General features: G+C 43.7%; 1 protein-coding gene across 2 annotated transcripts in view; it reads left to right on the top strand.

The window, feature by feature from the left end:
- The window catches only part of TBC1D30 (TBC1 domain family member 30), a gene marked incomplete at its 5' end in the record, with an annotated part of 37,440 nt that extends 11,665 nt beyond the window's left edge, over window positions 1-25,775 (top strand). The window contains 8 exons of one of the 2 annotated variants that reach the window (XM_080811585.1): window positions 2,572-2,740; window positions 4,856-5,024; window positions 8,978-9,083; window positions 15,683-15,795; window positions 18,303-18,442; window positions 21,365-21,571; window positions 21,738-21,797; window positions 24,753-25,775. In XM_080811585.1, the coding sequence (XP_080667711.1) occupies window positions 2,572-2,740; window positions 4,856-5,024; window positions 8,978-9,083; window positions 15,683-15,795; window positions 18,303-18,442; window positions 21,365-21,571; window positions 21,738-21,797; window positions 24,753-25,534 (1,746 nt within the window). In that variant the 3' untranslated portion in view covers window positions 25,535-25,775. The remainder of the gene's footprint in view (window positions 1-2,571; window positions 2,741-4,855; window positions 5,025-8,977; window positions 9,084-15,682; window positions 15,796-18,302; window positions 18,443-21,364; window positions 21,572-21,737; window positions 21,798-24,752) is intronic. The other variant, XM_080811586.1, reaches the window with a different exon arrangement.
- Between the last annotated feature and the right edge of the window lie 304 nt (window positions 25,776-26,079).

Here is a 26,079-nt window from a genome sequence, read left to right as displayed (position 1 = left end):
CTTTCTTTCTTTCTTTCTTTCTTTCTTTCTTTCTTTCTTTCTTTCTTTCTTTTTTAAAAGATTTTATTTATTTGACAGAGAGAGAGATCACAAGTAGGCAGAGAGGCAGGCAGAGAGAGGGGGAAGCAGGCTCCCCACCGAGCAGAGAGCCCAATGCGGGGCTCGATCCCAGGACCCTGGGATCATGACCTGAGCTGAAGGCAGAGGCTTAACCCATTGAGCCACCCAGGCGCCCTTGGATTTTGGCTATTCTAACAGTTATGTGCCGTGGTATCCTGTTTTAATTTGAATTTCCCTGATGAGATATGATGTGAAGCATTCTTTCATATGCTTATATCCCATCTTTTTTTTTTTTTTTCCTTATATCTCATCTGAATGCATCTTTGGCAAAGTACTTGTTTGGTCCATTTTTAGTCACATTATTTTATTTGGAGTTTTAAGAATTCTTTGTATATTTTGGATAACAGTCTTATCAGATATGTCTTTGACAAATATTTTCTCCCAATCTGTGGCATGTCCCTTCATTTTCTTGACTTTCTCTTTCACAAAATTGAAGTTTTAAATTTTGAAGTAATCTAGCTTACCAATGGTTTCTTTCATGGATTGTGTCCTTGCTCTTGCATCTAAAAAGTCATAACCATACCCAAGGCCATCTAGGCTATGTTATCTTCTAAGAGATTTATAGTTTTGCATTTTACATTTAGGTCTGCATTCTCTCTTGAGTCCTTTTTTGGTGAAAGGTGTAACGTTTGTGTCTAGATTTAGTTTTTGGCATGTGGATGTCCAATTGGTCCAGCACCATTTACTGGAGACACTATTTTTGCTCTATTGCCATTATTTATCTGAATTTTTTTAAAGATCTAATGCGTGAGGACGCCTGGGTGGCTCAGTGGGTTAAAGCCTCTGCCTTCGGCTCAGGTCATGATTTCAGGGTCCTGGGATCGAGCCCCGCATCGGGCTCTCTGCTCGGTGGGGAACCTGCTTCCCCATCTCTCTGCCTGCCTCTCTGCCTACTTGTGATCTCTCTCTGTCAAATAAATAAATAAAATCTTAAAAAAAAAGATCTAATGTGTGGTCTTCAAAATGTATCAGTGGGTGGAGTGACCTACCTAGCACAACACACGGCTGTCTCTGATGCCCTATGTGAGACTTTGAGATACCTTTGGACAGAGAATTTCAGTGTGTCACAGGAATTACTATGATAACTGAAAATTTTTGTTTTTCTTGTTTCATGTAATCTTGAGAGATCATCATTTCTTCAGAAAAGCTGAAGTATCTCTCTCAGTATTATATCCTTAGATAAAAAGTGCCATAATAGACCATTACCTTTAAATATTGCCTTTGTGAGCCTGTCCATCCCTCTTCTCCTTACTCAGAGAGGGCAGTCTTCTCTGCTGGACATCTGCACCCCCTCATCAGCTGGCCCCAGTCCCTCCAGGACCTCCTTCCTCCACACAGATTGAATCTACTGTTCTCCTTTTATTGCTCAGCTCCCTCTGTAATAAAGGTCTCAGAGGGACTCTCTCGAGAGAATGGCCCAGCCCTTATTGGCTTAGTCAACACAATGACCTTAAAAAGTAGAAATTGGAAGCCAGAGATGAGGGAAAGGTGGGCCCTTGTCAGGTCTGGGAGATCATTTTCTTGGGAAATAGAGTTTTGTGTTAGACTGAAAATTAAAAATGTGAGACCATGATATAGGGCCAGCTATTATTTTATTCTTAATTTTGTTTTTCCTGTACTCTGGGGAGTGAGTGGTCTTCTAGGGAGGAGGAGGACAGCAGAGGATACGAGCTGACAGAGTAAGGGCCAGAGATTGACACACAGAACTCGTGTGTTTTGCTGGGTCATTCTAGTGGTTCTTGACATCTTAGCAAAGGTAACACAAATAGAAAAGTAAGAATGAAAATAGTAATTTGAAGAACTTGTGAGATAATCTTATGAAAGAAATCCAGATTTTGAAAGTACCACAGAAAGAAATCCAGATTTTGAAAGTACCACAGAAAGAAATCCAGATTTTGAAAGTACCACATGTTCAAACAAAACCTTTGTTGCCTTGTCCTGGGAGAGGAAAGTGGACGGAAAGCCACTCTCAGTTCCAATAACCGGGTTGGTGCTAAGTGCCTCTCTAGACTTGCTTTCATTTGGGGCGGGGTGGGGTGAGGTTTATGATGGTTCAGCTCTTGGTTCTCATATGAAGGTTGTGAAACTGTGCTGCCACCAGGGAGCCAGTATGGGATGGCTGCTCGCTGCAGATGGAGCTCGTGCTCCATCACTGGGTGAGGCTGAGCCTTGTACCAGCACAGCTCCTTAGGCGCTAAACTCAGGTCTGGTGGCCCATCTAGAAACTTTAGACAGCAGTGGACTGTGGGTCTGAGTTCCTTTAATAATTATGCCTCTCGCTCCTCACCCAGCACGGAGATGAGCCACGGAAGTCCAGAACATTCAGTATTGACACGTTGGAATGATGGTGTGCTTTGGCTAACTGCATTTTTTTAATACGTTCCTTTTATTTGGGACATGCTGGGATCTCAGTGTTTAGGAAGCGATCTTATTCTTTATCTTTTTCTTCAGATTATGATTTACCTTATTGATAAGGTACTTCCTGAAAGCTATTTTGTCAATAACCTCCGGGCTCTGTCCGTGGACATGGCTGTCTTCAGGGATCTCTTGAGCCTGAAGCTCCCCGAGTTATCTCAGCACCTGGACACTCTTCAGAGAACCGCAAACAAGGAAAGTGGAGGTAGTGATGACTCGGCTCTGTTACACCCCTGGAAATATTTCACTTCCCCGATTCCACTGTCCCCCCTGAGCCTAGACCTTGCGCAGAAATACTTGTCTTCAGGTATTTCTGTTCATGAACGTTTGGTGCAATGAAATAGATGGTTAGAGAACAAAAACACAACTGAAAAAAATCATAGGGCCCCGTGTTGAACCTCTGACTGGTCCCGGTTAGGAAGTCCGTCAAGAACCGAGTACTTTACCAGTCCTGGATGGACACCTAACAGGATACGTTACTCCCTGGATGGAGAGTCTGTCTTACCATCTAGTTCAGCTGCTCTCAGCTCGTACCAACCTATAGGAATTCTTTAAAGCTGAGCGACTGTATGATTTCACACAGATTGTGCTTTTGCCTGAACCATAGAGCCTGTGGATAGTCAAATATGCATCCCCCTTAAGTTTTAGGAGATAAACCAACAGTCTTTTGGGTTCAGATGTTCAGTGCTCCTTTTATCTATCCGTGCTAGGGATATTTAGGTTTGCTAGAGATGAATGGGTCTGCTCTTTCTGGAGAAGGGCTCCCCGGACCTCCAGGTAAGCTTCGGAGCTCTGCAGGGGGGGAGGCCCTGGGTCGAGGGAGGGGTGAAGCCTCTGCTCAGCAAGCGGGAGGCCCCGAGTTGCCGCTGTCTGGTGGGCATCGTCCCGCTTGCTGAGGCGCCCGAGCTCGAGGCTGTGGTTGTACCCGCTGCCTGCACTTGCCTGGCTCTGTGCAGGGGTCCCAGAAAGAATAATGGAGTTCGTTGTGTTTCCTGGAAATGGTTTCCAGTTCTGCACCCGTGCATTGAAATCTGGGAAAATATGAAAGGATGTGAGGACCTAATTTGTGATTACAAGACACTGGACATTTTAGTGATGCCTGGCTGTCTCTCAGCATTTCCTTCTCAGCCACCTGAATAATCTTTAATTTGGCTGTGCAGTGCCCTTGCACACCTCTGGGGTGTCCTAATACGTCCGATAGACTGCCTTGCCTGTCTGATGTCAGACATGCTTTCCTGGGTTCACCTTTGCCTCTAAATGTCCTGAACTTGCCCATAAGTGCTGCCCTCAGATTCTAATTTTCTGAACCATGATGCTCCTTTGTTTTTGCAGAAGAAGAGAGAAAATGAGTGCAGGAAAACAGACCTTGTTTGGCTTATGCTTGGGTAAATGTGTAGCCTAATTTGGAGGGAGAATCAGTTTAAATACCTACATTTTTACGTTTCATAAAATACATAATTAATGCCATCACAGGAAGTAGGAGGGAGCTCTGTGTTTTTGGTAAATTCAGAAACTTCAGTGTGAGCTGTGTGGATTGTTTAATTCACAATATTTTTAAAATTTCATGTTGTTTAATCTGCAAATACTCTGAGCTTTTCCAGCTCTCTTTCTGTTATGATTTCCAGTTTAATTCCACTGTGGTCTGAGAGCTATGCATAATTTAAGAAGTAGACAAGTAATTTCATAAAGAGCCATGTTTTTATCAGCAGCCCTTGAATAAAAGTGGGCTTTATGAGGTTTTGAAAATTGGATTCTACTTTTAAGAGGCTAAAATCCTTTCTTTTTATCCTGTTTTTGGTGAGGAGAGCATTCTCCTTAATTTTCAATACCCCAAAATAGGTAGAGCCAAATTAAGTTTTAGGTTAAGATTTCTGAAATATCGGGGGACCTGGGTGGCTCAGTCAGCTAAGCATCTGCTTTTGGCTCAGGTCATGATCCCAGGGTCCTGAGATTGAGCCCTGCGTTGGGCTCCCTGCTTAGCGGGGAGCCTGCTTCCCTCTCTCCCTCTGCCTGTCATTCCCCTTGCTTGTGCTCTCTTTCTCGCTCTGTCATATAACTAAATAAATAAAATCTTTAAAAAAAAGATTTTTGAAATATCTTAAAAAATTTGTGAAAATCCCTTATCGAGATTTTTTGGTCAAACACACCTGTGTTCTTCCAAAAAAAGGAAGGAGACAAGGAAGGAAAGAACCAAAATGTAGAGATCTAAAAGAAATCAGTCAGGAAATGTAACATATTTGGTGGATGTGGATGATTGAACAAGGCAAATTTATATCTTGCATCAATTCTGAAGAAACACAGAATATTTGTTTTATTTCAGGTGGCTATGAGCCCCCACTCACGAATGTCTTCACGATGCAGTGGTTTCTGACTCTCTTCGCTACGTGCCTCCCTAACCATACGGTCTTAAAGATCTGGGATTCAGTCTTCTTTGAAGGTTCGGAAATCATCTTGAGAGTGTCGTTGGCCATCTGGGCAAAACTGGGAGAGTAAGTGATTTCCGCATTCTGTTTTGTTCTGTGGTGTGGGGGGCTTTAAGCAATTTTGTGCTGTAATGTGAAAAGCATCTATATTTAAGTAGGAGCAAAAGAGAAAGTTGGGAACTTCGTTGAATTGCTTTAGCCTTCTGAAATCTAAGTTGGCTGATTCTTGATTATTGGGGGGCAAATAGAATCTATGTTGGGGAGGGGGGGCAGGCTTTTCCAGGTCTGTAGATCTCCACTTCAGTGCTAGTGTCCTGGCTGGTTTACTCTGCACCCTCTCCCTGGACTCTAGTTGAGGGAGGGAGGGGGAGAGAGGGAGGGAGAGAGCTGAGATGGAAGAGGAAGATGGGGAGAGGAGTAGTTAGGTTTGTTGGTTAACATTCATGATTTGGATGCTGTTTAAGTCCTTAGTATTTATTTAGTTCTGCCCTTCAGGGCGATAATAAAATTAAATGAGTTAATATGTATAGGGTCTCTCTGGTGCTTAGTACATAGTCAACAGTAGATCACACAGAGGGCACCTGGCTGGCTCATTCAGTAGAGCATGTGACTCTTGATCGCAGGGTCGAGAGTTCAAGCCCTATTTTGGGTGTGGATCCTACTTAAAAAAAAAAAAAATAGTAGAACACATGGAACCTCTTGTTTTTCATCAGGATTTAATTCTGTGATGAAATCTGTTACTACCAAATATAGTACCACATAGATGTTACTTGTATTTGTTACCAGTAGCGGGACTGTGAAAAGGAGGGTATTTTCACCCATCTCTAATATATTATGACTATTATGTTAAAATTCTACCTTTTGGGTAATGGAAGGGACATTAGGATGAAATTGTTATAGTTAAGATGCAGAGAAGTTTTTAATGTTTGTTTCCTAGAGTTTTAAATGACTTGAGTGAGTACTCATAGACAACATGTCAGAAAACTAATAAATCACTGCCAGTGTTTTGTTTCAAAAACCTTTTAACCAGCCTTCTATTTATGTTAAGTTGTTTCCTTGGAGACTTGCAGTATTTCCCATTTTTTGCAAGAAAGATCCACCAACTATCAATTCAGGGATTTAGAAAGATCATTATTGTGTAGAACTATTTGGAAACAGCACATAGCCATCTCCTTTGCTTTTGATTTTTGGTATACTGCTGCTCAGCTGGGCAAATAAATGAGTCTGCTGGGGATTTGGAGTGCTGTTTACTTATGTTTTCATTTTCCCTCAATATCTAGATCTTTCTGCAGTACTACATTTCCAACCTACTCTATGCCGTAGCTCCTTGAACTTTGACAGTGTCTGTGGGTGGGATAGTCCAGTTACCGGGTAACTAGTTTATGGAATTAAAACAGTGTAGCACTTTACTGAGGCTGAGTCCGTTAAAGTCACCTTTGTGCTCGTTCTTAGTTATGGGGCAGGAGGAAAAGAAGAGATTCTGGTTTTATTCCCCCCCTATCCATTACCCGTAGGATCAGAATTTGTCTGGTCTTCCCAGGGAAGTCATGGTGTGGACCAGCATTTCTCGAAGCACTGTAGAGGTGAAACTAGCTCGTTTAGTACTCACCATCATTTTATGACGTAGGTACTATTCTCACCCCCATCTTACAGATGTGGGAACTTAGCCACAGAGAAGTTAAGTGAATTGCCCAAGGTCACTCAGTAAGTGGTAGGGCCTGATTTTGAACCCAGATATCCTGGCTCCAGGATCTGCACTTTTTTTTTTTTTAAGATTTTATTTTTACATAAACTCTACAACTAATGTGGGGCTCGAACCCACAACCCTGAGATGCAGAGTCACATGTTCTGCCCCCGACTGAGCCAGCCGCATGCCCCTAGAATCTGCACTTTTACTAACATGAATCTACTGACAATAAACCGGTATTGTTTATGAAGTTTAGGGGATAGAGGAATGACACTGGTGGTACTTTAAATGTTTCAGTGTCTTTGCTCACTGCACTTCTACATTTTTTTGAGCATGCCACTTATTAAATGAAAGGAAGGGCAGCCAGCACATGTCACCAAGAGCCTACAGTGCTGTCATGACGTCAGGCAGCTTAAATGCCTGGTCTCATTTGGTTCTCTGCATAACCCCAGAAAGTAGGTAGGATTCTTCTCCTGCCTTTCCAAGTGGGAAAGCTACCCCAGAGGGTGAATTAACTTGCTCATGGTCCCATAGCTCATCAGCCACAGAGCTGGGACTTAATCCTGGATCTTTCGGACTCTAGCGCCTGTATTCCTCCCCACAAACTTTCTGCTGGAAAAATCATGAACAACAGCTCCGTGGGACCTCTCCATTCCCCTTCCTCCTGCAACTTGGCATTTCTTCTTTTCACTCACATCACGGGGTACTTTGGGAATCCGTAAGCTGTGGACCCTGAGCACAACTTCCCTGGTGTCTCTCAAGTATCCTTTCTCCTCTGACCCCCTGCGTTGCCTTGCTCCCTCGTACGTCATCCTGGCCTAGCGCCATGTTTCCTCCCTGGTCTTCCCATCATACCCTACACTTGCCATGCAACCTCCAGCCAACATTGCCGAGGGCACATCTGTTCCCACACTCCCTGGGAAGTGCCTTTCAGTGACTCTTGCCCCGAAGAGCCTCAGCAGGCACGTGACGCCATTGCCATCTGCTGTCTGCAGCTCTGTACCCTCGCTCTCTCCATCACCCTCTGGCCATGCAGGCCACCTGGCCACCTTTGGTCGCATGGAGCTCCTTCCACAGCCTGGAAAGGGCCTGCCGTCTCCTGCATCCATGTCTTTGGAAAGCTTTTTCTTCCTTGTCAGCCTGGAGTATATTTTTCAGAACTCTTCTGAAGCATTATTTCCTTTCCTCACCCTCCAGGGTACACTTAACCACTTTTTCAATTATGCCCACACGCTACTCTGGAGTTTTGCAATAACACTTCAACAGGCTATTTCACTTAATGGCAAGGGGACTGAAGAGCGCACTCGAGCACCTGCAGTTTTTCCATCATCATGGTTTTTTTGGGATGGCCCCGTGGAAATTCCCTGACCTTAGTTTATGTCTTATAGATTGGGGGGGGGGGCAAATACAATTATCCTACTGTACAGAAAACGTGGTAATAGGTAAAACATATGCACAGTGTTTTTGCTTTATTATTTGATATTTATTTATCCGTGCCAAAAAGGTGGTTTCAGTAAAGCACGGCCACAGGACCCGCAGGCAGGAAGAGCTGCTCATGGTGCTCTTTGCTTGAGACTCTTCCTTCCCGCGCGCCCCCCCCCCCCCCAGAAGGATGAAAGTCTAATCTGCCTTAAAGGTTGCCAGGTGACAGATTTCTTTATTTACATGTAGAACCAAATGCAAGAAGCACGGTGTAATGGCCAGCTGGCTACAGTACCTAGAGAAGAACCGAAAAATTTCTGTCTGTGAAAGTGTCCTGGGGATGGTGAAATGTGCAGAAAAGTTCTTGTTCTTGTTCTTGTATTTTTCATCTTTCACTTCTACTGCGGTTTGGTTTCAGTCTATCGGTGATAGCACCATCGTGGCCCCAGATTCCCTACAGGGGGGTAATTGTTCTTCGGGGCCCAATTTTGTGGTTATTAGTTCTGACTGGTGGTGGGTGTGTTGTGTAGAACGTGTCACATGAAAATAAGCAAGATGCCGCGGGTGGGGCTGTGAGGCTGGCAAGCAGAAACGAAAGATAGGAGCTCATCCTCTAATAAGTACCTCTAAGCTGCCTTTGGTGTTTTTTTTGCAGACTGTGTACCAGGATTTTGATTTATAAAAAAAAAAAAATCAGCAAAAATGGGTTAATTTGGAAATAGCAGAGAATTGCAAGCCGGGACATGCAAACTGTATCCAAGGCATGGGCAAGTGTCTAGGATTGTGATTTTTGTTGACTACTCACTTTGATGGCAAGAGGCAATACCTTGTTTTGTACCTGCAGTATATACCTGATAAACAACAACAGGGGGGCCTAAACATTTTCTTCTGCTCTCCTTTCTTTATCTAGGCAGATAGAATGCTGTGAGACAGCAGATGAATTCTACAGCACCATGGGGCGCCTTACCCAGGAGATGCTAGAGAATGACCTTCTGGAAAGCCATGAACTCATGCAGGTGAGTGGGCAGCATGGCCCAACCTCAAGGAACCCAGGGAAATATGTTTGGCCAGCCCTCAGATTGTTTTTCACTTGACCAAGAGTCTATATATAATTTGATCAAAATCTGTCACAAGAGGAAGGAAGAAAGGAAAAATGGGTATTTATTATGCTTCCATTCAAGCTGTGTTGCCTAAGAGTCCAACCTCCAAAACCCCCCCAAAACCCCAAAACTTCCAAATCTGATTTTTTTTTAGATTTATTTATCTTTGAGGGGTGCCTGGGTGGCTCAGTGGGTGAAGCCTCTGCCTTTGGCTCAAGTCATGATCTCAGGGTCCTGGGAACGAGCCCCGCATCGGGCTCTCTGCTCAGCAGGGAACCTGCTTGCCCCTCTCTCTCTGCCTGCCTCTCTGCCTACTTGTGATCTCTCTCTCTGTCAAATAAACAAATAAAATCTTAAAAAAAAAGATTTATTTATCTTTGAGAGAAAGAGAGTATGTGAGTAGAGAGGGGGCAGAGGTAGGGCATCCTCAAATAGACTCCCCACTGGGCAGAGAGCCTGCTGTGGGGCTCGATCTCAGGACCCTGATATCATGACCTCTCATGACCTGGGCTGAAATCAAGAGTAGGAGGCTCAACAGACTGAGCCACTCAGGCACTGCTGAATCTGATTTTTAACCTTTTAAAAGGAGACTTGTGGGGCAACATAAGGATTTTGGGGAAGAAATTGTTGAGGATAAAAAGGAGATTATTGGATAAAAAGGAGATTATTCTAATCAGCATATTAGTTTTTTTGTTTTATCCATATTTTCTACTCATGTCATTATGTATTTTTTTTAAAAGATTTTATTTATTTGAGAGGTTGAGAGAGAGCACAGTGGGGGGGCAGGGGTTGCAGTGCAGAGGGAGAGGGAGCAGGAAGTCCGGTGCAGGGCTCAATCCCAGGACTCTGAGGTCTATGTATTAATCATAAGTTTTAATGTGAAAGACTTGAAGGGTTTTGTTGTTTTCTGGCATGTTATTATATCTCAGTATCATATTGACGAAGGCATTAAAATTGATAGTATAGAAATCACAGCAACATTGTTAATATTCTCTCTTGCATTAGGTTGTATAATATAATTTTACCCTTATTTTCCTCTGACGCTTCCGACTGCTGCTTCTCTTTCTGGTTGTTCCTTCTGCCCACCGACCAACCGTGGGTCTTATCCAAGGTTGTCGTTGGCTTTATTTCCTTCTTTCTCTGTGATTTCTCTCTCCTTTTTCTGGGTTTCAGTTTGTACTCGTATGCTGGGTTCCATGCATGAGGTCATGTTTGGGTGCTGCGCCCCGTCAACAGATTGGAAACCGAAGACTCAGACCCTGACTTAGGGCTGGAGAAGTGGGGCGTTTCTCTTCCTTTGTTCATTTCCTGGCATCTCCAGCTCCTCAGAATCCCTGATGTTTAGCAGACAGCTGCCTGACTCATTGATAATGGTGACCACCCGACAGAACTTCCCTGAACATTTATAGTTTTTGTTTCAACTTTCCTTTGCATTCTCATCTCTTCTTCCTTTTCTCCTGTCTCAGAGGAGGAAGGGTTCTGTCTGAGGCTGACCTCGATGCTCTGATCCTGACTCTCCTCACATATGCCAGGGCCATGGCTGCATCATCGCTCATTCTCTCTCAGAGGGAAGTACTTTTATTGAACATGGCTCTGTGTGTGAGGTCCACGCTTGGCATTTTCCATGTATGAGATCCTCCATGTTCCACAGAACTGCCAGAATCATATGCCCAAGGCAGGACGTTGGGGTACCATCCCTTCTCCCTCACTCGTGCAACTTCAGTGGCTACTTCCATGTCCTGCCTACAAAATGAAGCAGGACTTTACAGCTTTAGCATCAGTACTCTTGACCAGCATTAACCTATCTTTTCAGCCACAGCTTTTGTGTTTTGTACCCTTGACTTACTCTAGTCAAGTCAAGCTGTCTTCTGTGCTCCCTGAAATCCCTGGGAATATGCCTCCTCTGTCCCTGTGTCCCGCCCCGCTGCTCAGTCTTTCCCTTCTACCTCCACACGTTCAAGGCCTGCCTCCTCCTGAAAAGGTCAGATACCATTTCCTTTGTGGAACATTCTCTGAAAGTCTCAACGAAAATCATCTCCCACCCAAAAAAGAAAAGCATCTCCCATTTCTTTGGACCACTGCGGCATTTTCTTTGTACATCTCTCATGAGCATTCATCATATTCGACCTTGACTGAGGACCATCTTCTTTCCTAGGTGATATTTTTAAGCTCCTGGAGGATAGGGATTGTGCTTTGCTCATAAACATTTAGCACTTTGCCTTTTACTAGAGCGGCTCAATAAATTTATTACTTCATTTAGCAAACACCTAGAGTCTGTGATTAGTTTCCTGCCTTTTCTTTTTCAATAAATGTTTGTTGGATTAAACAACACTCACAGATGGTGGCCCTCCTTCTAGATTCCCTCAGCTCTAATACAGTTGGCATTTTGCTGCCAGAGTGATTGTCCACACTGCCGCCTGGGTGTCTGCACATGTGAGAGTGTGTGTGTGTATGTGTGTGTGTGTGTGTGTGTGTATATGTCGAGGGCAGTGGTACAGAGCAGAGCAGGAAGGGGACTCATGGTTGAGGGAGTGGCATGCACAAAGTCATAGCCACTGGAAAACTTGGTGGTGTGTGAAGGAAACTACGAGGAGTTTGGCAGTGGGGGTGGGTATGGAAGACCACAGCCCGTGGTAAGGATTGGACTTGACCTTTTAGGTCAGCGGTTGTGAAATTGTGCTTGCTGGAATTCCAGGGTTTCTGTGGAGCCTTTGGAAAGGGAAAAAGAAGACCTGAAAGGTCCTCAGGAGAGAAGGAAGATGATCTGAGTTGTGACTTCTGCCAGATACGGGCGGGGGCAGCATTGTGAAGGGCGGACTTGAGGGGTCAAGTCTGACAGCAGGAGCTTGTGAGAGGCAGTGACAGGTAGAAACAAGGATGGAACAGGGACGATACTTAGAAGGCGAAATTGATAGGACTTGGCCATAGAAGATGGATATGCGGTGAGGGAAGAAGAAATGGGGAAACAAAGGCAACCGAAAAGTCTCTGGCTTAGGAAGGTGAGCATAAGTGTATGGGGGGAGGAAGATGGGTTTGTTTGGAGACAGGTTGTGTCGGAGGCCCATTCTGACTGCCCAGGCCTTACCTATGCAAGGTGTTCCCACTACTTCACGGCCAGAACCTTCTGCACTGGTCAGAGCTCTGTTCCTACCCAGCCCTCTCTGCTCCTGCACTCTTTCTCTCGCTCTCTCAAATAAGTGAATAAAAATCTTCAAAGAAAAACAAAAGAAGCTTAAATATCAACTACCCTAATCCTCTCACTTGACAGAGAGTGAGTGTGTGGCCAGTTCCCTTGGCTGTCGGGAGCCAAGTCCTCCACTCCTGGCCTGGTGCTTTTCCCCTACTGCCCAGCACACAGCTTCCGCATTAGTCAAACCATGTCGTTCTCAAAGCGGGACTCCCCTTTAGAAAAATAAAGCAACATTTTATTTCCCTTAAACATTGCCAGAACAAAGGAGAGCTATGTTGACATACACCCTCTTTGTCCTACAGAAATGTCCAATCTTGGGAATTAGGAGAAAAGAGAACTACCTCATTCCCCTGCTTTCAGAGAATCCTCAGGGGAAAAAATGCAGGCTGTGGTTTGACTGATTAGAAGCCATTTTAGTGGCTTTTCTTCTGCTGAGGAAAACATCTGGGTGGAGATGAACTGAGCTTAATTTTGTACAACTTATTTTTTTTTAGGCTTTTTTGTAAAGCATGTCAGTCATGAAAAAAGACATAGAAATTTTTTTCCCAGCAGTATCTAAATATAAATGCCGGTTTAAGTGCACGTCCATAGTTTGGATCATAAATTGACTTGTTGGTTTTCTTTGGCATCATAGGGTGTTACAGAGAGAAATGGTGAATGTCATTTCAAGGCACCCTTTTTCCTGTATTCACTCTTTAAAAAAAAAAAAACTAATTCAGTGGCTGGGATCCAATTATGGTGGGCCATAAATCTGCCAGCAAACCTGAAATGGCTCCAGATGAAAAATGTGGACTGTGTATAAGGTCTTTATTTTCGAGCTAAAGACGTGGAAGGATTCTCCCTGGTGGTCTTCCTCCGTTCTTTCAGTTCTCAATGCCACACACAGAATAATCTGCTCGTTTTTTTCCTTCTGTAAATCACATCGCTCTTTTTTAATTTTTTAATTTTATTAGCAATGGCTGGTTTTTAAAAAAATTGATAGTGTCTGGAAAAGAGATTGGGGGGATGCCGGTGAAATTGTATATATGGATTTCAGTAAGACGTTTGACGAAGTCTCTCATGACTTCCTTGAGGGCAACAGAGAGAAAAATTAGGTGCTTTTGTTAGAAGGGTCTCTAGGTGCTTGGGAAAACATATGTGGAAGTGCTTGTCAGTAACGATTGTTACCTGTCGGGGGCGCTCCAGTGCCATCACATGGGATCTGCCCTTGGACTGTTCATCCCTTTTTTAAAGATTTATTTATTTGTTTGAGAGAGAGAAAGAGAGAACACGCACATGAGAGAGAGGTGGGGAGGGGCAGAAAGAAAGGGAGAGAGAAAATCCCAAGCAAATTCCCTGGGAGCACAGAGTCCAACATGGGGCTTGATCCTAGGACACCGATTTCATGACCTGAGCTGAAACCAAGAGTCAGACACTCAACAAGTTGAGCCACCCAGTTGCTCCTGGACTATTCGGTTATTCCCATCAGTGATGGTGTGGAAATGACAAAGAATGTGGATGCTTGTCCAAAAGAAGGATCATGTCTGATTAATGAGGGCTGTCAAAAATTGTAACCGTCTGCTCTGCAAAACAATGTGTGCCCGTAATTGGGAGTGTGTAAGCAGTGCCTTTGTGACCATCTGTTATAGGAGATGTTCTGGAGGGAATCTCTGTTGCAGAAGGAGGTTTAGCGAAATTATGTTTACATTCCTTTCTAGCCCTAAGATCCTATTAGCGTACCATATTTGGCTGTAAGGCGACTTGTAACATACCTTCCTTGGAATCTGTTGTAAACCTCTGATTTACGAAGTTGGGAACTTAGAGCTTCTCGGGTACTCTGAGGGCTGTGGTGATGTGTCGTGTGCATTCTTGGCATAAACTTGCCTTCAGATGTGAGACCTTCAAATACGTGAGTGAACATATGAGAAGAAGTAGTATAAACACATTTGTCTCAGGAGCATTGATGTCTTCTATGTAGGACTAACTGAAAGTAAAGGATAGAGAAAGAAAGATCAAAAATAGAGAATGAAAACACCAGTGGGGCCAGTTTTCTTTTTGCTCAGGTGTCTGAAACTGAGTGGAAGCTTGAAGGAGATCTCTAGGAGCTCGGGCCAATTACCCTGGGGTAAGATGGGATGAAGTCGGGGCAGGATGGACTTCCCATTCCTTACTTATCAAGCTTCCTTCATGAGGCTGGAGAAGGGAGTAGTTTGATAACTTTTTATAAAGACTGGCAAAAATAAAACACAAGTGAATCTTTAGCTGGTTGCCCTACTAATTGTCTTCAGTGAGATGTCTTACTTCATTTATAAGGAATTTTGAAATTCCTAGCATTAACAACGTCATCTTTTAAAGTTGAATCCAAATGGTATGGGTTTCTTTTTTTAAATTATCGAGGTATGGTTGACATATAACATTGTTAGTTTTCGGTTAATGGCTTCCTGGGAGAAATGAAACTGTGATTAATACACATTTTCTGGTGAATATGTGCTTGAAGGATTGAAGTAATATGTTTGGAGCAATTAAATTTTAATACAATTAAGGAAGCAAACAGGACTACTTTCCTCCTGCCGATAGAGTGATATGTAATTTTGGAATCCTGGAGGAAGCACAGGTGCTTTTCCCATTTTTATTTATAGATTTTTGGCAGCCTATGCTTTACACCCTGTCACTTTTTTCTTGTTTTTTTTTTTTTTTTCCTTTAAAAATAACAGCTAACAATTTTCACCTAGAACTCATTCATGGGCATTTGAAAAGGTGGTATCTTTGGAGAAAGTGGGCAGCTGATCACGAGATCATCCACTAGATTTAATTTTGTCCAGAAGGTTGACATTAAATGTCTATAAAATCATCAAACAAAGCTTTGAAAAATAAGCACTAGTATGAATATTATCGATGGGTACTTTATTAAAGAAGTAATAGGGGGCTCCTGGGTGGCTCAGTTGGTTAAGCATCTGACTCTTGAACTCAGCTTGGGTCTTCATCTAGGGGTTGTGATTTCGGGCCCTCAGTAAAAAAAAAAAAAGTAATAGGGAGCTGTGAATTTCTGAATTAACCCACTTGTCATTGGGCGTGGGGGAAGTCAGATTGCCCCCATCTGCCACCCATGTTCACCACTTGGAATGCCCAGTGACAGCCAGATTGATTTGAGAACTCACCCCTGTCTTTATCAGTACTGTTGGCTTTCTCTAAAGCAGGTATTGAATAGAATCTCTCCACCTGCTGGGTAAGGTGCAGAATCAACTTCTTCACATCCAAATCATAAAACTCTAATGTCTTCCCAGGATTGATAAGAGTTGTTTGAGGCCACCGTTCCAGATTTGGCATTTTTGCTTTTGTTTTCCAGACTGTTTACTCTATGGCCCCATTCCCTTTCCCACAGTTGGCGGAGTTGAGGGAAAAGTACACCTACAACATTACACCATTCCCAGCCACAGTTAAACCCACCTCTGTTTCTGGGTAAGGTCTTTTTATCCCCCCCTTCTTGTTTTCATGATGGGAGGCTTAGTACTTTAATGTGTTATTGTAACTTTGTATTTGTTAATTCCCAGATATATATATATATTTTTTTTTTCTCCGAAGTATTTTGGTGCTTAAAATCTGAATGTCTCTTTCCCAAAGGTTTTGATTGACATTCAAGAGAGAGATTTTTAAAACTGTACTTTCCAAAGAAGATTGAAGCATAAACTAAGGGAATATTTAGAAACTTATTTAACAGTATCAAATATTAAACATTTTAATAATTAAAATAGTATAGAACAGGTACATGAAGAGACAGATGAACTATTTTGAAATGTAAAGACGGACATTGAAAAATATATGTATAGAAATTTAGTGTTTGAAAACTTAGCATATCAAATCAATAGTGAAACTTTTATTTAAATGGAAAAAATGAAATAATAAAATTAACAGAAGAAAATGTGGGAAAATATCTTTAGTTCTTTGGAAAGGGAAGACCTTAATCATGGATTAAAAAACACCAGGGAAAAAGTTAAGTACTTTTAAAAATAATTTTCTGCATGATTGAAAACAGAACCAAACCAAACAAACCTCCATAAACAGGCACAAAAAAATGTTTGTGACGACATATCAGAGAAAGGGCTAGTATCCAAAATCTATAAAGAGCTTAGCAAACTCAACACCCAAAGAACAAATAATCCAATCAAGAAGTGGGCAGAGGACATGAACAGACATTTCTGCAAAGAAGACATCCAGATGGCCAACAGACACATGAAAAAATGCTCCACATCACTCGGCATCAGGGAAATACAAATCAAAACCACAATGAGATACCACCTCACACCAATCAGAATGGCTAAAATTAACAAGTCAAGAAATGACAGATGCTGGCGAGGATGCGGAGAGAGGGGAACCCTCCTACACTGCTGGTGGGAATGCAAGCTGGTGCAACCACTCTGGAAAATAGTGTGGAGGTTTCTCACAAAACTGAAAATAGAGCTACCCTATGACCCAGCGATTGCACTACTGGGTATATATCCTAAAGATACAAACGTGGTGCTCCGAAGGGTCATGTGCACCCAAATGTTTATAGCAGTAATGTCCACAATAGCCAAACTGTGGAAAGAACCTAGATGTCCGTCAACAGATGACTAGATAAAGAAGATGTGGTATATATACACAATGGAATACTATGCAGCCATCAAAAGAAATGAAATCTTGCCATTTACGATGACGTGGATGGAACTAGAGGGTATTATGCTTAGCGAAATAAGTCAATCAGAGAAAGACACTATCATATGATCTCCCTGATATGAGGAAGTGGAGATGTGGTATGGAGGGGTTGGGGGGGTAGGAAAAGATAAAATGAAAGAAGATGGGATCGGGAGGGAGACAAACCATAAAAGACTCAATCTCAAAAAACCGACTGAGGGTTGCTGGGGGGAGGGGGGATGGGAGAGGGTGGTGGGGATATGGACATTGGGGAGGGTATGTGCTATGATGAGTGCTGTGAAATGTGTAAATCTGGCGATTCACAGACCTGTACCCCTGGAGATAAAAATACATTATATGTTTATTAAAGTAAATAAATTAATTAAAAAAAGTTTGTGAAAAAATATTTGTAACTGATATCTTGCATATATAAAGCTCCTAGAAATCAATAAGAAAATGAACACCCAATTGAAAAATGATGAGAGAATGGGCATAGGTAGTTTACATAAGGAATGACATCACTGGTGTTAAGAGAAATATAGCTTAAAGCTAGATTGAGACTCTGTTTTTATCTGTCAGATTGATGAACATTCAAAAGGTTGATGTGCACTCTGTTGATGAGGCTATAGGCAAACACTCTTGCACATTGCTGGCTGGAGGTTAATTATTACAAGATTTGTGGCAGGCAGTTTGGCAGTATTTCCCTAGATTACTAGTACATACTTCCTTTGACCCAGGAATTCTACCTTTATGACTTACCCCACAAATATATTTTTACACCTGCCCAAACCCAGTATGTATTGGGTTATTTATAGCGGCATTGCTTAAAGACAGTATGTGAGTGGAGACCACTCAGGTGTGTGGCCTGGTCCCATAACATGAGCCACATGCATTCAATCTAATGCAGCGATAAAAACAGGGTGAGGAAGCTCTACGTGTGAATCTGGAGAGATTTTTAGGTAAATAGATGTGAGGTGCACAACAGTGTAGATAGTATGCTGATATTTATTCAAAAAGAGAACAATAAGACTGTATAGTTACATTGGCTTACGTATGCATAACAACACTGAAGAACACATCAGAAATTAGTCACAAGGGTCACCTTTGGGAATTAGGTGGGGCAGGGGCTGAAGTTGGACAGGGAGGGGAGGGAGACTTTTTATAGATAAGTTATATGTCCACTTCTATATAAAACTCATGTATATGTCATTTAAGCCATGTGACTGTATCATTTATTTTTTAAAAATACCACTATTTTCCTTGAGTATTTTTCTTCTTCTTCTTTGTTTTCCAAGACGGCATGGGAAGGTCAGAGACAGTGATGAGGAGAACGACCCAGACGATGAAGATGCTATTGCTACTGCAGTGGGGTGTCTTGGGCCGTTCAGTGGGCTCCTGGTGCCTGAACTGCAGAAGTACCAAAAGCAGATCAAAGGTAAAGAGGCGGCTTTCTGTGTAGGTGATCTCTGTGTATTGGTTCACCATAGCAAACGTATTATTATTGTGTCGGATAAATGCCTGCTGTTTCCTGGCCTGATTACCCGTCTTTATTAAAAGTGTCTTCTGTGTTACTTTATCTTTTATTTAAGATTTATTTATTTATTTTAAGATTTTTTTAAAAAGATTTTATTTATTTATTTGACAGATCACAAGTAGGTAGAGAGGCAGGCAGAGAGAGAGAGGGGGAAGCAGACTCCCTGCTGAGGGGCTCGATCCCAGGACCCTGAGATCATGACCTGAGCCCAAGGCAGAGGCTTAACCCGCTGAGCCACCCAGGTGTACCCCAAGATTTATTTATTTTTGAGAAAGAGAGAGAGAGAAAGCGTGCACACACAGGCGAGGGCAGAATCCTCAAGCAGACTCCGTGCTGATTGTGGAGCCCAAGGCAGGGCTCGATCTCATGACCCTGAGATGACCACTGGAGCCAAATCCAAGAGTTGGTTCCTTAACCGTCTAAACCACCCAGGCATCCCTACTTTATCACTTAGTAGGATCTCCCTGTGAGGTGTTGCATACATCTTTCTTTTTCTTTCTGAGGGGTTTTGCCCCCCACTTAATCTGATTCTACTTGGTATGCTTAGCTCCCTAGCTCAGAACCTGGCATAGAACAGATGCTTAGTACCACATGCTATCTGAGTTCAGTTGCTACAGACTGGCTTCTTTTCCACTATAGAAATGAAATGTCCTCTGAAACATTAGGATAGCCTCTACTTGAATCTGAGTGATTAGAAACTCATTATCTCATAAGACATTCTGCTGGATCCTGTGCTCAGCCCATGACTTCTAGTTGTGAAGAGATAATCTCCATCTACCAGTTCTTTTAATAATTCTTTTGAACAAAACAGAACAAGTCTACTCCCTCTTCTGTTGGACATTTCATCAGATCTTTGAGAACAGCCATCGTGTCCCCCAAATCCTTCCCTATCGTCCCAGTTCAGAGTTTTTCAAAAGATACGACTTCTAGAACTTTTAATATTCTGTATATTCACCTTTTAATGCCCTGCGGTTTGGCGGTGTCCCCCTTTAAGTTGGATGCTATGCTACATTTGTTTTTTTTCTTGTGGAGAATGGACTTCCTGTGGTCTGGACACCATGGATGGAATGAACTCTTAGGAAGCAGTTGGTGATCCTCCCGCTGTGTTCTTTCCTATCTTGGGTGGCGGTTCCTCCTTTAGGACATTTGTTCTATGTCTTCTAGTTTGAAGACTGTTCTCCTTGCAAAAGAGGACAGAGACAAGAGTTAGCAGGCCCTCTGCATTTTCTTTGACCTCTGCTAGCTTCCTACTGCCTTCTCAGAGTCGTGGGGCTATTTTCTCATTTTTGTTATTTGTGTTTAGAAGGTTTCTTTTTGTTTGGCTGTTTTCTTCTGCCTGTGGTTGTTTCATGGTAGTCTGGTCCCCAGGCCTTAGCTTGTTTTGAGTTTTAGCCTGCTTTATAGTTTTGGTTCGCGTGACTTTGCGTGTATGTCTTTGCTATGTCCTCTCCTCTCATCTCTTTAAATGGCTTTTAAAACACCTAAACTCAGCAAGAGTCCTTTGATTTTGTCATGCCCTGCACCCCTTCTCTCTGTGACCTGAATTTCAGCTTTTGGTGTGTAGCCATGAAATCAGTATGTATTTTAACTCCAAAATTTTTGCATCTGCATTGCTGTAGTCTGGCTGTATGTACCCCCCCCCCCACTCCCTGCTTTTCCCTTCTATTTTTCTGTCTGGGTAGCTGTTATGTGCTTCAGGATGATAGGATCACTTTCTCTTAAGTTTTATCATTAGCCTTTCTTGTCAGTTTTAAGTAAGTTCAGATTAGCAGGCCCGTTTTAATTTTTTTCTCCTTAAAAAAGTGTTTTCTGTGAAAAAGTAAGTAAGCTTATCTGATATTTAGGCTTTATCTGGATAACACTTTTAGTAGATGTTAACATAATTGAAATGCCCCATTAATCATTTTTTAAATGATTTTATTTATTTATTTGACAGAGACAGAGATCACAAGTAGACAGAGCAGCAAGCAGAGAGAGAGGGGAAGAAGCAGGCTCCCTGCTGAGCAGAGAGCCTGATGCGGGGCTCGATCCCAGGACCCTGAGATCATGATGTGGGCCGAAGGCAGTGGCTTAACCCACTGAGCCACCCAGGCGCCCCCCCCCCCCATTAATCATTTTTTAAAAGCTGGTTCCCAGTCCACTTTTCTATATTGTGCTAGAAAAGCTTGTGCAATATGTGTGTGTGCCCTCACACTGTACTTACTTCTGCTTCTTAGATGTAATCTCAGATGAATCTACTAGTTGTAGGTATCATAGGAGGAGAAATCACATCGGACAAAACACATAGAGTAGACAGCAGGAAATGTTTTTTACATGAAAAAAAACATTCGTTGCTAGAGATGCAGTGATCTGAAGTTCTGATGATTTTATAGAACGTGTTGCTATTTTTAACTTAAGAAAAACTCACTTCTAATGACTGACTAAACTCTGTAATCAATTCCTTGTAAGTCCTCATACAATTACATGCAAATCTCTAAACCCACTTTAGACACCTGGAGTTCCATTTCCCTGAGGGAATTGTGGGAAATGGCAGTGACTTAACGTGGAAACAGTTGATCTTAGGTCTACGTAATGAACAAAGTGGTAATAAAAATCCAACAGTGAACCCACCCAGCTTGTTTTAGATCCACAGTTAGGCGAATAAGAAAATGCAGACCCATTTTCAGAGCCAAAGGAAAACACGTATCAGACAAATTGTAGCAAATTGATTGATTGATTGATTGATTGATTGATGGTTCGAACCCTGGGGCATAGTGTCACCTGTGCTCATTAATCCCTTTCTCCCGCATGACACGATGTCCTTATCACTCTCCCCTGGAGTAGAACCGAATGAAGAGCAGAGTCTGCGGTCTAACAACATTGCGGAGCTGAGTCCGGGAGCGATCAATTCCTGTCGGAGTGAGTACCACGCGGCTTTCAACAGCATGATGATGGAGCGCATGACCACGGATATCAACGCGCTGAAGCAGCAGTATTCTCGGATTAAGAAGAAGCAGCAGCAGCAGGTCCACCAGGTGTACATCCGGGCAGGTAATGTGGTTCTAGGAATCGATTTCAAGTCTGTGTCACCTTGTGGAAGAAAGAACGAGTGCTCGGAGGACGGCCTCCTCATGGCAGCTCGCTGTGGCTCAGCAGCCACAGACACGGCTGGCCTGAGTGGACAGCACATTTGGCATCTCATTTTTTATTTTGTCAGGCTCTGCAGAAGAAAAAGGCCACGGGTTCCTTTTAGGTACCAAGAACCAGGCAGCTGATGGTAGTAAACACATCTTTACTCTGTGTGCTTGTGGAGAGGGGTGGCCGAATGATGAAAATGTTGCAAATGCCTAGCAGTCCTTGGACTTGAGACATTTTGGAGCTCTTGCCTCTGGAACCTATTCTTCTGTGGGCTAGTACATGAAGCTACCCACCAGCCATGTAGGTAGTAATATAACCGGTAGTCATGGTCAGACAAAAAGGAAAAAAAAAAAAAAAACTATCCCTGTGCCTCACTGATGGATTAGCAGTGTCTTGGGGGTCTGCTGAGAAGAATGTAATTGGAGTACAGTTGGAAATGCTCTTTTCCAAGGACTGTCAAACTGCCTTCTTCTCTTTTTTTTTTAATTCTAAAAATCCCAGTGAACAGTCTGCTTTTTATTTAATACATGCTGATTTGGGAAGTGGTTTGTCTTGTTCCAAGTGAAATCCTAATGATTATGATGCCTGCCCAGTATTAATCAAAATAGGAAATTGCCATGTTTCTAAGAGGCTTGTGTGAGCGTGTGACTGATCTTACACAAAAACTGAACTTACCTTACACTTGTGCGGGAGGAGTGGACTGCTTCCCAAAGAGTCTCACTTCAACCTGAATCCTTAAGAAAGAAGGCGCAAAGGAAACAAAGGTAGCACTTTAATTTTCAAAGTATTGGCTCATGCGTATCCTCATTTTGTCTTTGAAGCAGATCTGTGAGGAAGGTAAGGATGGATATTCTTATGTCCTTTTAAAAGATGAGGGAATGGTGTCTCAGGAAGGCTTCGCAGAGTTACGTAGCTGTGGTGGGTGGTCAGGCCAGGGCTAGATCCCTGTGTTCTGATTCCTTGTATCGTCCTTTTTCAGCTGCACCGTACACATCTCTGGGTGGGATGGTGAACAGTTGGTATTTCCAGTGGTTATTAGGTCAGCCCAGTGCCTTGAGCTCTAGTCAGGGGTCAGTAAACTATGCTCCACAGGCCAAATCCTGCTAGCTGCCTGTTTCTGTAAATAAAGTTTTATTAGAACACAGGCATGCCCATTTATTTACATATTGTCTATGACTGCTTATACACTACAGTGTCTAAAATTGCCTAGAATCAGGTCCTTTTCAGGAAAAGTTGGCTGACTCCTCTAGATCACAGTTTACATGGTTCTTTTTAGGGAGAGATTGTTGCTCAAAGGCAATGTTCTAGAGCGTTGCTTCTGAAACTTCAGGGTGCATGTAAATCACTTGGGGATCTGTTAGAAATGAAGGATCTGTTTCAGCAGGTTTGGGGTGGGGCATTTCCAGCAAGCTCCTGGGTGATGCCAGTACTGCTGGGTGGGGATCCCGCTTTGAGTAGCAAGCTTTTAGAGGCGATGGCATAAGGTGGGATCAGCAGTGTGGGCAGGAGAGGCTGCACCTGACCTCAGCTCCTGAGATGTAAAGGAAGGTGGTGAGCATGGTGGTTGAGGCACCAACCTCCCAGGTTAGGGAGGACAGGAAGTTAGGGCCTTTTGGATCTGATAGCTTCTGTTTTTGTGGAGCAATTGGAGGAAAAGTCATTTGCTTGGGAGTAAGTCGGGGGACTAGGTGGGAGAGTAGAGAAAGTAAGGAAGATTTGGATAAAGGTCATGGGATGGAATGGAAGAAGGAAAGAAAAGGATTGTTCAGTGTCTTTGAGGACCTAATAAAATAAGAAGTTAATGAATCTGAAGGGCTTTCAGTCCACATGTCTGTGTGATCCCACCTCCCACCCCACTTTTAAAAAAGATAATGTGATTTGTGGCTCCAGGATTAGGATTTTGCCAGGCATAAAGGCATGGGGATGTTGGGAATGTCTGGTTATTGGTGAGGCACCAGTCCCAGTGATCAGCCACGCATCTAGCCTGTAGGGGTGTGAGTGACCCAGAGACAGATGAGGGGTTATGGGAAGTTGAAAGATCAAAGACCCAAAGTCTCTTTGGCCCAGTACCGTTGATGGCTATATTGAGAGAGAGCTAGAAGAGTCAAAGAGAAGAATAGGAGAGTTAAATATTTTTCAGGGAAGGTAGATCTGAGTGATGAGGTTTAGGATGGAATTGGGGTGGTAGAAGGAAGCGTGCGGATGGGTCAGTCAGAGAAACAGTCAAGCGACCGAGGGTGGGTAATAGGATATGGAGCAAAGAGGAGACAGTCGTCAGCATCTTCAGTAAGGACTGGAGTGTGACCAGAGGTAGATGACAATAGTCGAGAAGCATAGAAGTGAGTTCAGCAGATGACATGGACATCAGGACAAAGGTCGTTCACACGACAATGGTGGGGCCTTCTCCCTGGGGCCATGTGTGTTTGAGCATCATCTGAAAGAGAGGCTTGGTTTTAGCGACGGGAGGAGGAGGACAATAATACTACTGACAGTGCCCTCCAGGAGAACACAGCTTTTAGTGCTCTCCAGTCTTCAGTTTGCTTTCAAAGTCCATTGAGGACACAGGGATGGATTTTCATACTTAGGACCAGGCATCGGGGAGCAGTGACTTCACTGTGTTTTTACCACCTTCCTAATCACTTCTCTCATCCTGCCGTCTCTCACTTCATAATACGTGGTGTGTGTTCTTTTCCTACCTCTCGGAAGCTAACAGCTGATCATCCAAATGGTCATAGTGTTTGACTTATTTTTAAAAAGTCTTCTAAGATTTTCTAGATACAAGACCTCTGAGGTTGTTTCTCGGAGGCAAAAACTCTTGGGAAGAAACAGGGCATCTGCCCATGAATTAGCAACAAGGGGCCAATGAGTCTGCTTCTTGTGTACTCTCAGTCTCCTGTCTCCTTCTCTCTGAAGAGGAGGGGACAGGTCCGCCGGGCTAGGTTGATTCAGTTTTTGTTACCTTCAGTCACATGGCTCTGCCCAAATCTGGGAAATACATGGGCGAGATTGGGGGACAAGCTCTATGTGATTCTTGGACTGTGATGGCTGGTTTCTCTGTGGTACGTTTCATTCAACCTTTCACCATTTCTTTCAGACAAAGGGCCAGTGACCAGCATTCTCCCGTCTCAGGTAAACAACTCTCCAGTTATCAACCACCTTCTTTTAGGAAAGAAGATGAAAATGTCAAACAGACCTGCCAAGAATGCCGTCATCCACATCCCCGGTCACACGGGAGGCAAGATGTCTCCTGTGCCCTACGAAGACCTGAAGACAAAGCTCAATTCCCCATGGCGGACTCACATCCGAGTCCACAAAAAGACCATGACGAGGACCAGGAGTCAGCTGGGCTGTGGGGACACCGTCGGGCTGATCGAGGAGCAGAATGAGGGCTGCAAGACTAACAGCCCGGGGGCAGCAGAGGCCTCCTCCAGTGGGGCAGCCGCTGGAAGGGAGGGCAGCTGCTCCGGAAGCAGCACAGGGCGGACGATCGAAGGGCAGTCCCCAGAGCCCGTGTTCGGGGAGGCCGATGCCGACGTATCTGAGGTCCAGGTGAAGTTAGAAGCCTTGGAACTGAGCCAGAGGGATGCAGCTGTGGGCCCAGAGCCCAAGGCACACCAGCCCTGCCCACCACCCTTCCCAGAGCTGCCTGAGGCCCCCGGTGAAAACAGAGCCCCCAGCAAGCCTCCCCAGGGCAGCCACCCGAAAGCACCCATCTTCAGCCCTTTCCCCAGCGTCAAACCGCTGCGGAAGTCAGCCACCGCCAGGAATTTGGGATTGTATGGTCCTACCGAAAGAACCCCCACCGTGCACTTTCCTCACATGAGCAGGAGCTTCAGCAAATCGGGGGGTGGAAATAGTGGTACAAAGAAACGATGATGGCCCTTGGTAGCTGAATCTCCGTTCACCTTCTCCCGACGGCCTAAGGATTCCAGCTGAATGGCTCCAAAAGTGTTTTGACTGCCCAGTGAAAACGAGTAGATAGGCTCAGAGATGAACACCAGGCTGTGAAACTGGGAACTAGAACTTTGAGAATGGGAGCTAGAAAGGGTATATCTTCCCCACCTACTGATCACGGATCCAGTGAATTCTTGTGGCAGAATAAATATTGTAGTTTTAAAGTGTGACGTTTTCCCAATTTTTCATTGTGACGTGTTTAGACAAGACTGTGAATCTGGACTGTTAACCCCTCTTCCTTCTTCCTGTTCTGAGGACCTTCAGTGGTCCCTGTGACCACCCTCCCCTCAAATCTTCTGGTTCCCTGGGTGTTTCCGACCCTGGAGCACGCACACGCTAGCTTGCTAGAACAGAAACTGTAAAAAGGAAGTAAATTTCTTTGTTGCAAAAAACTTCTCAATTTCCCTCTTCCAGTCCCACCGAGGGAATGTTTGTGTGTGTGTGTGTGTGTGTGTGTGTGTGTGTGT

This window comes from Martes martes (genome assembly GCF_963455335.1).
Source record: "Martes martes genome assembly, chromosome: 8".
NCBI classification, from domain to species: Eukaryota; Metazoa; Chordata; class Mammalia; order Carnivora; family Mustelidae; genus Martes; species Martes martes.
The sequence above is the reverse complement of the archived record's forward strand: the minus strand, read 5'-3'. Positions and strand labels throughout refer to the sequence as shown.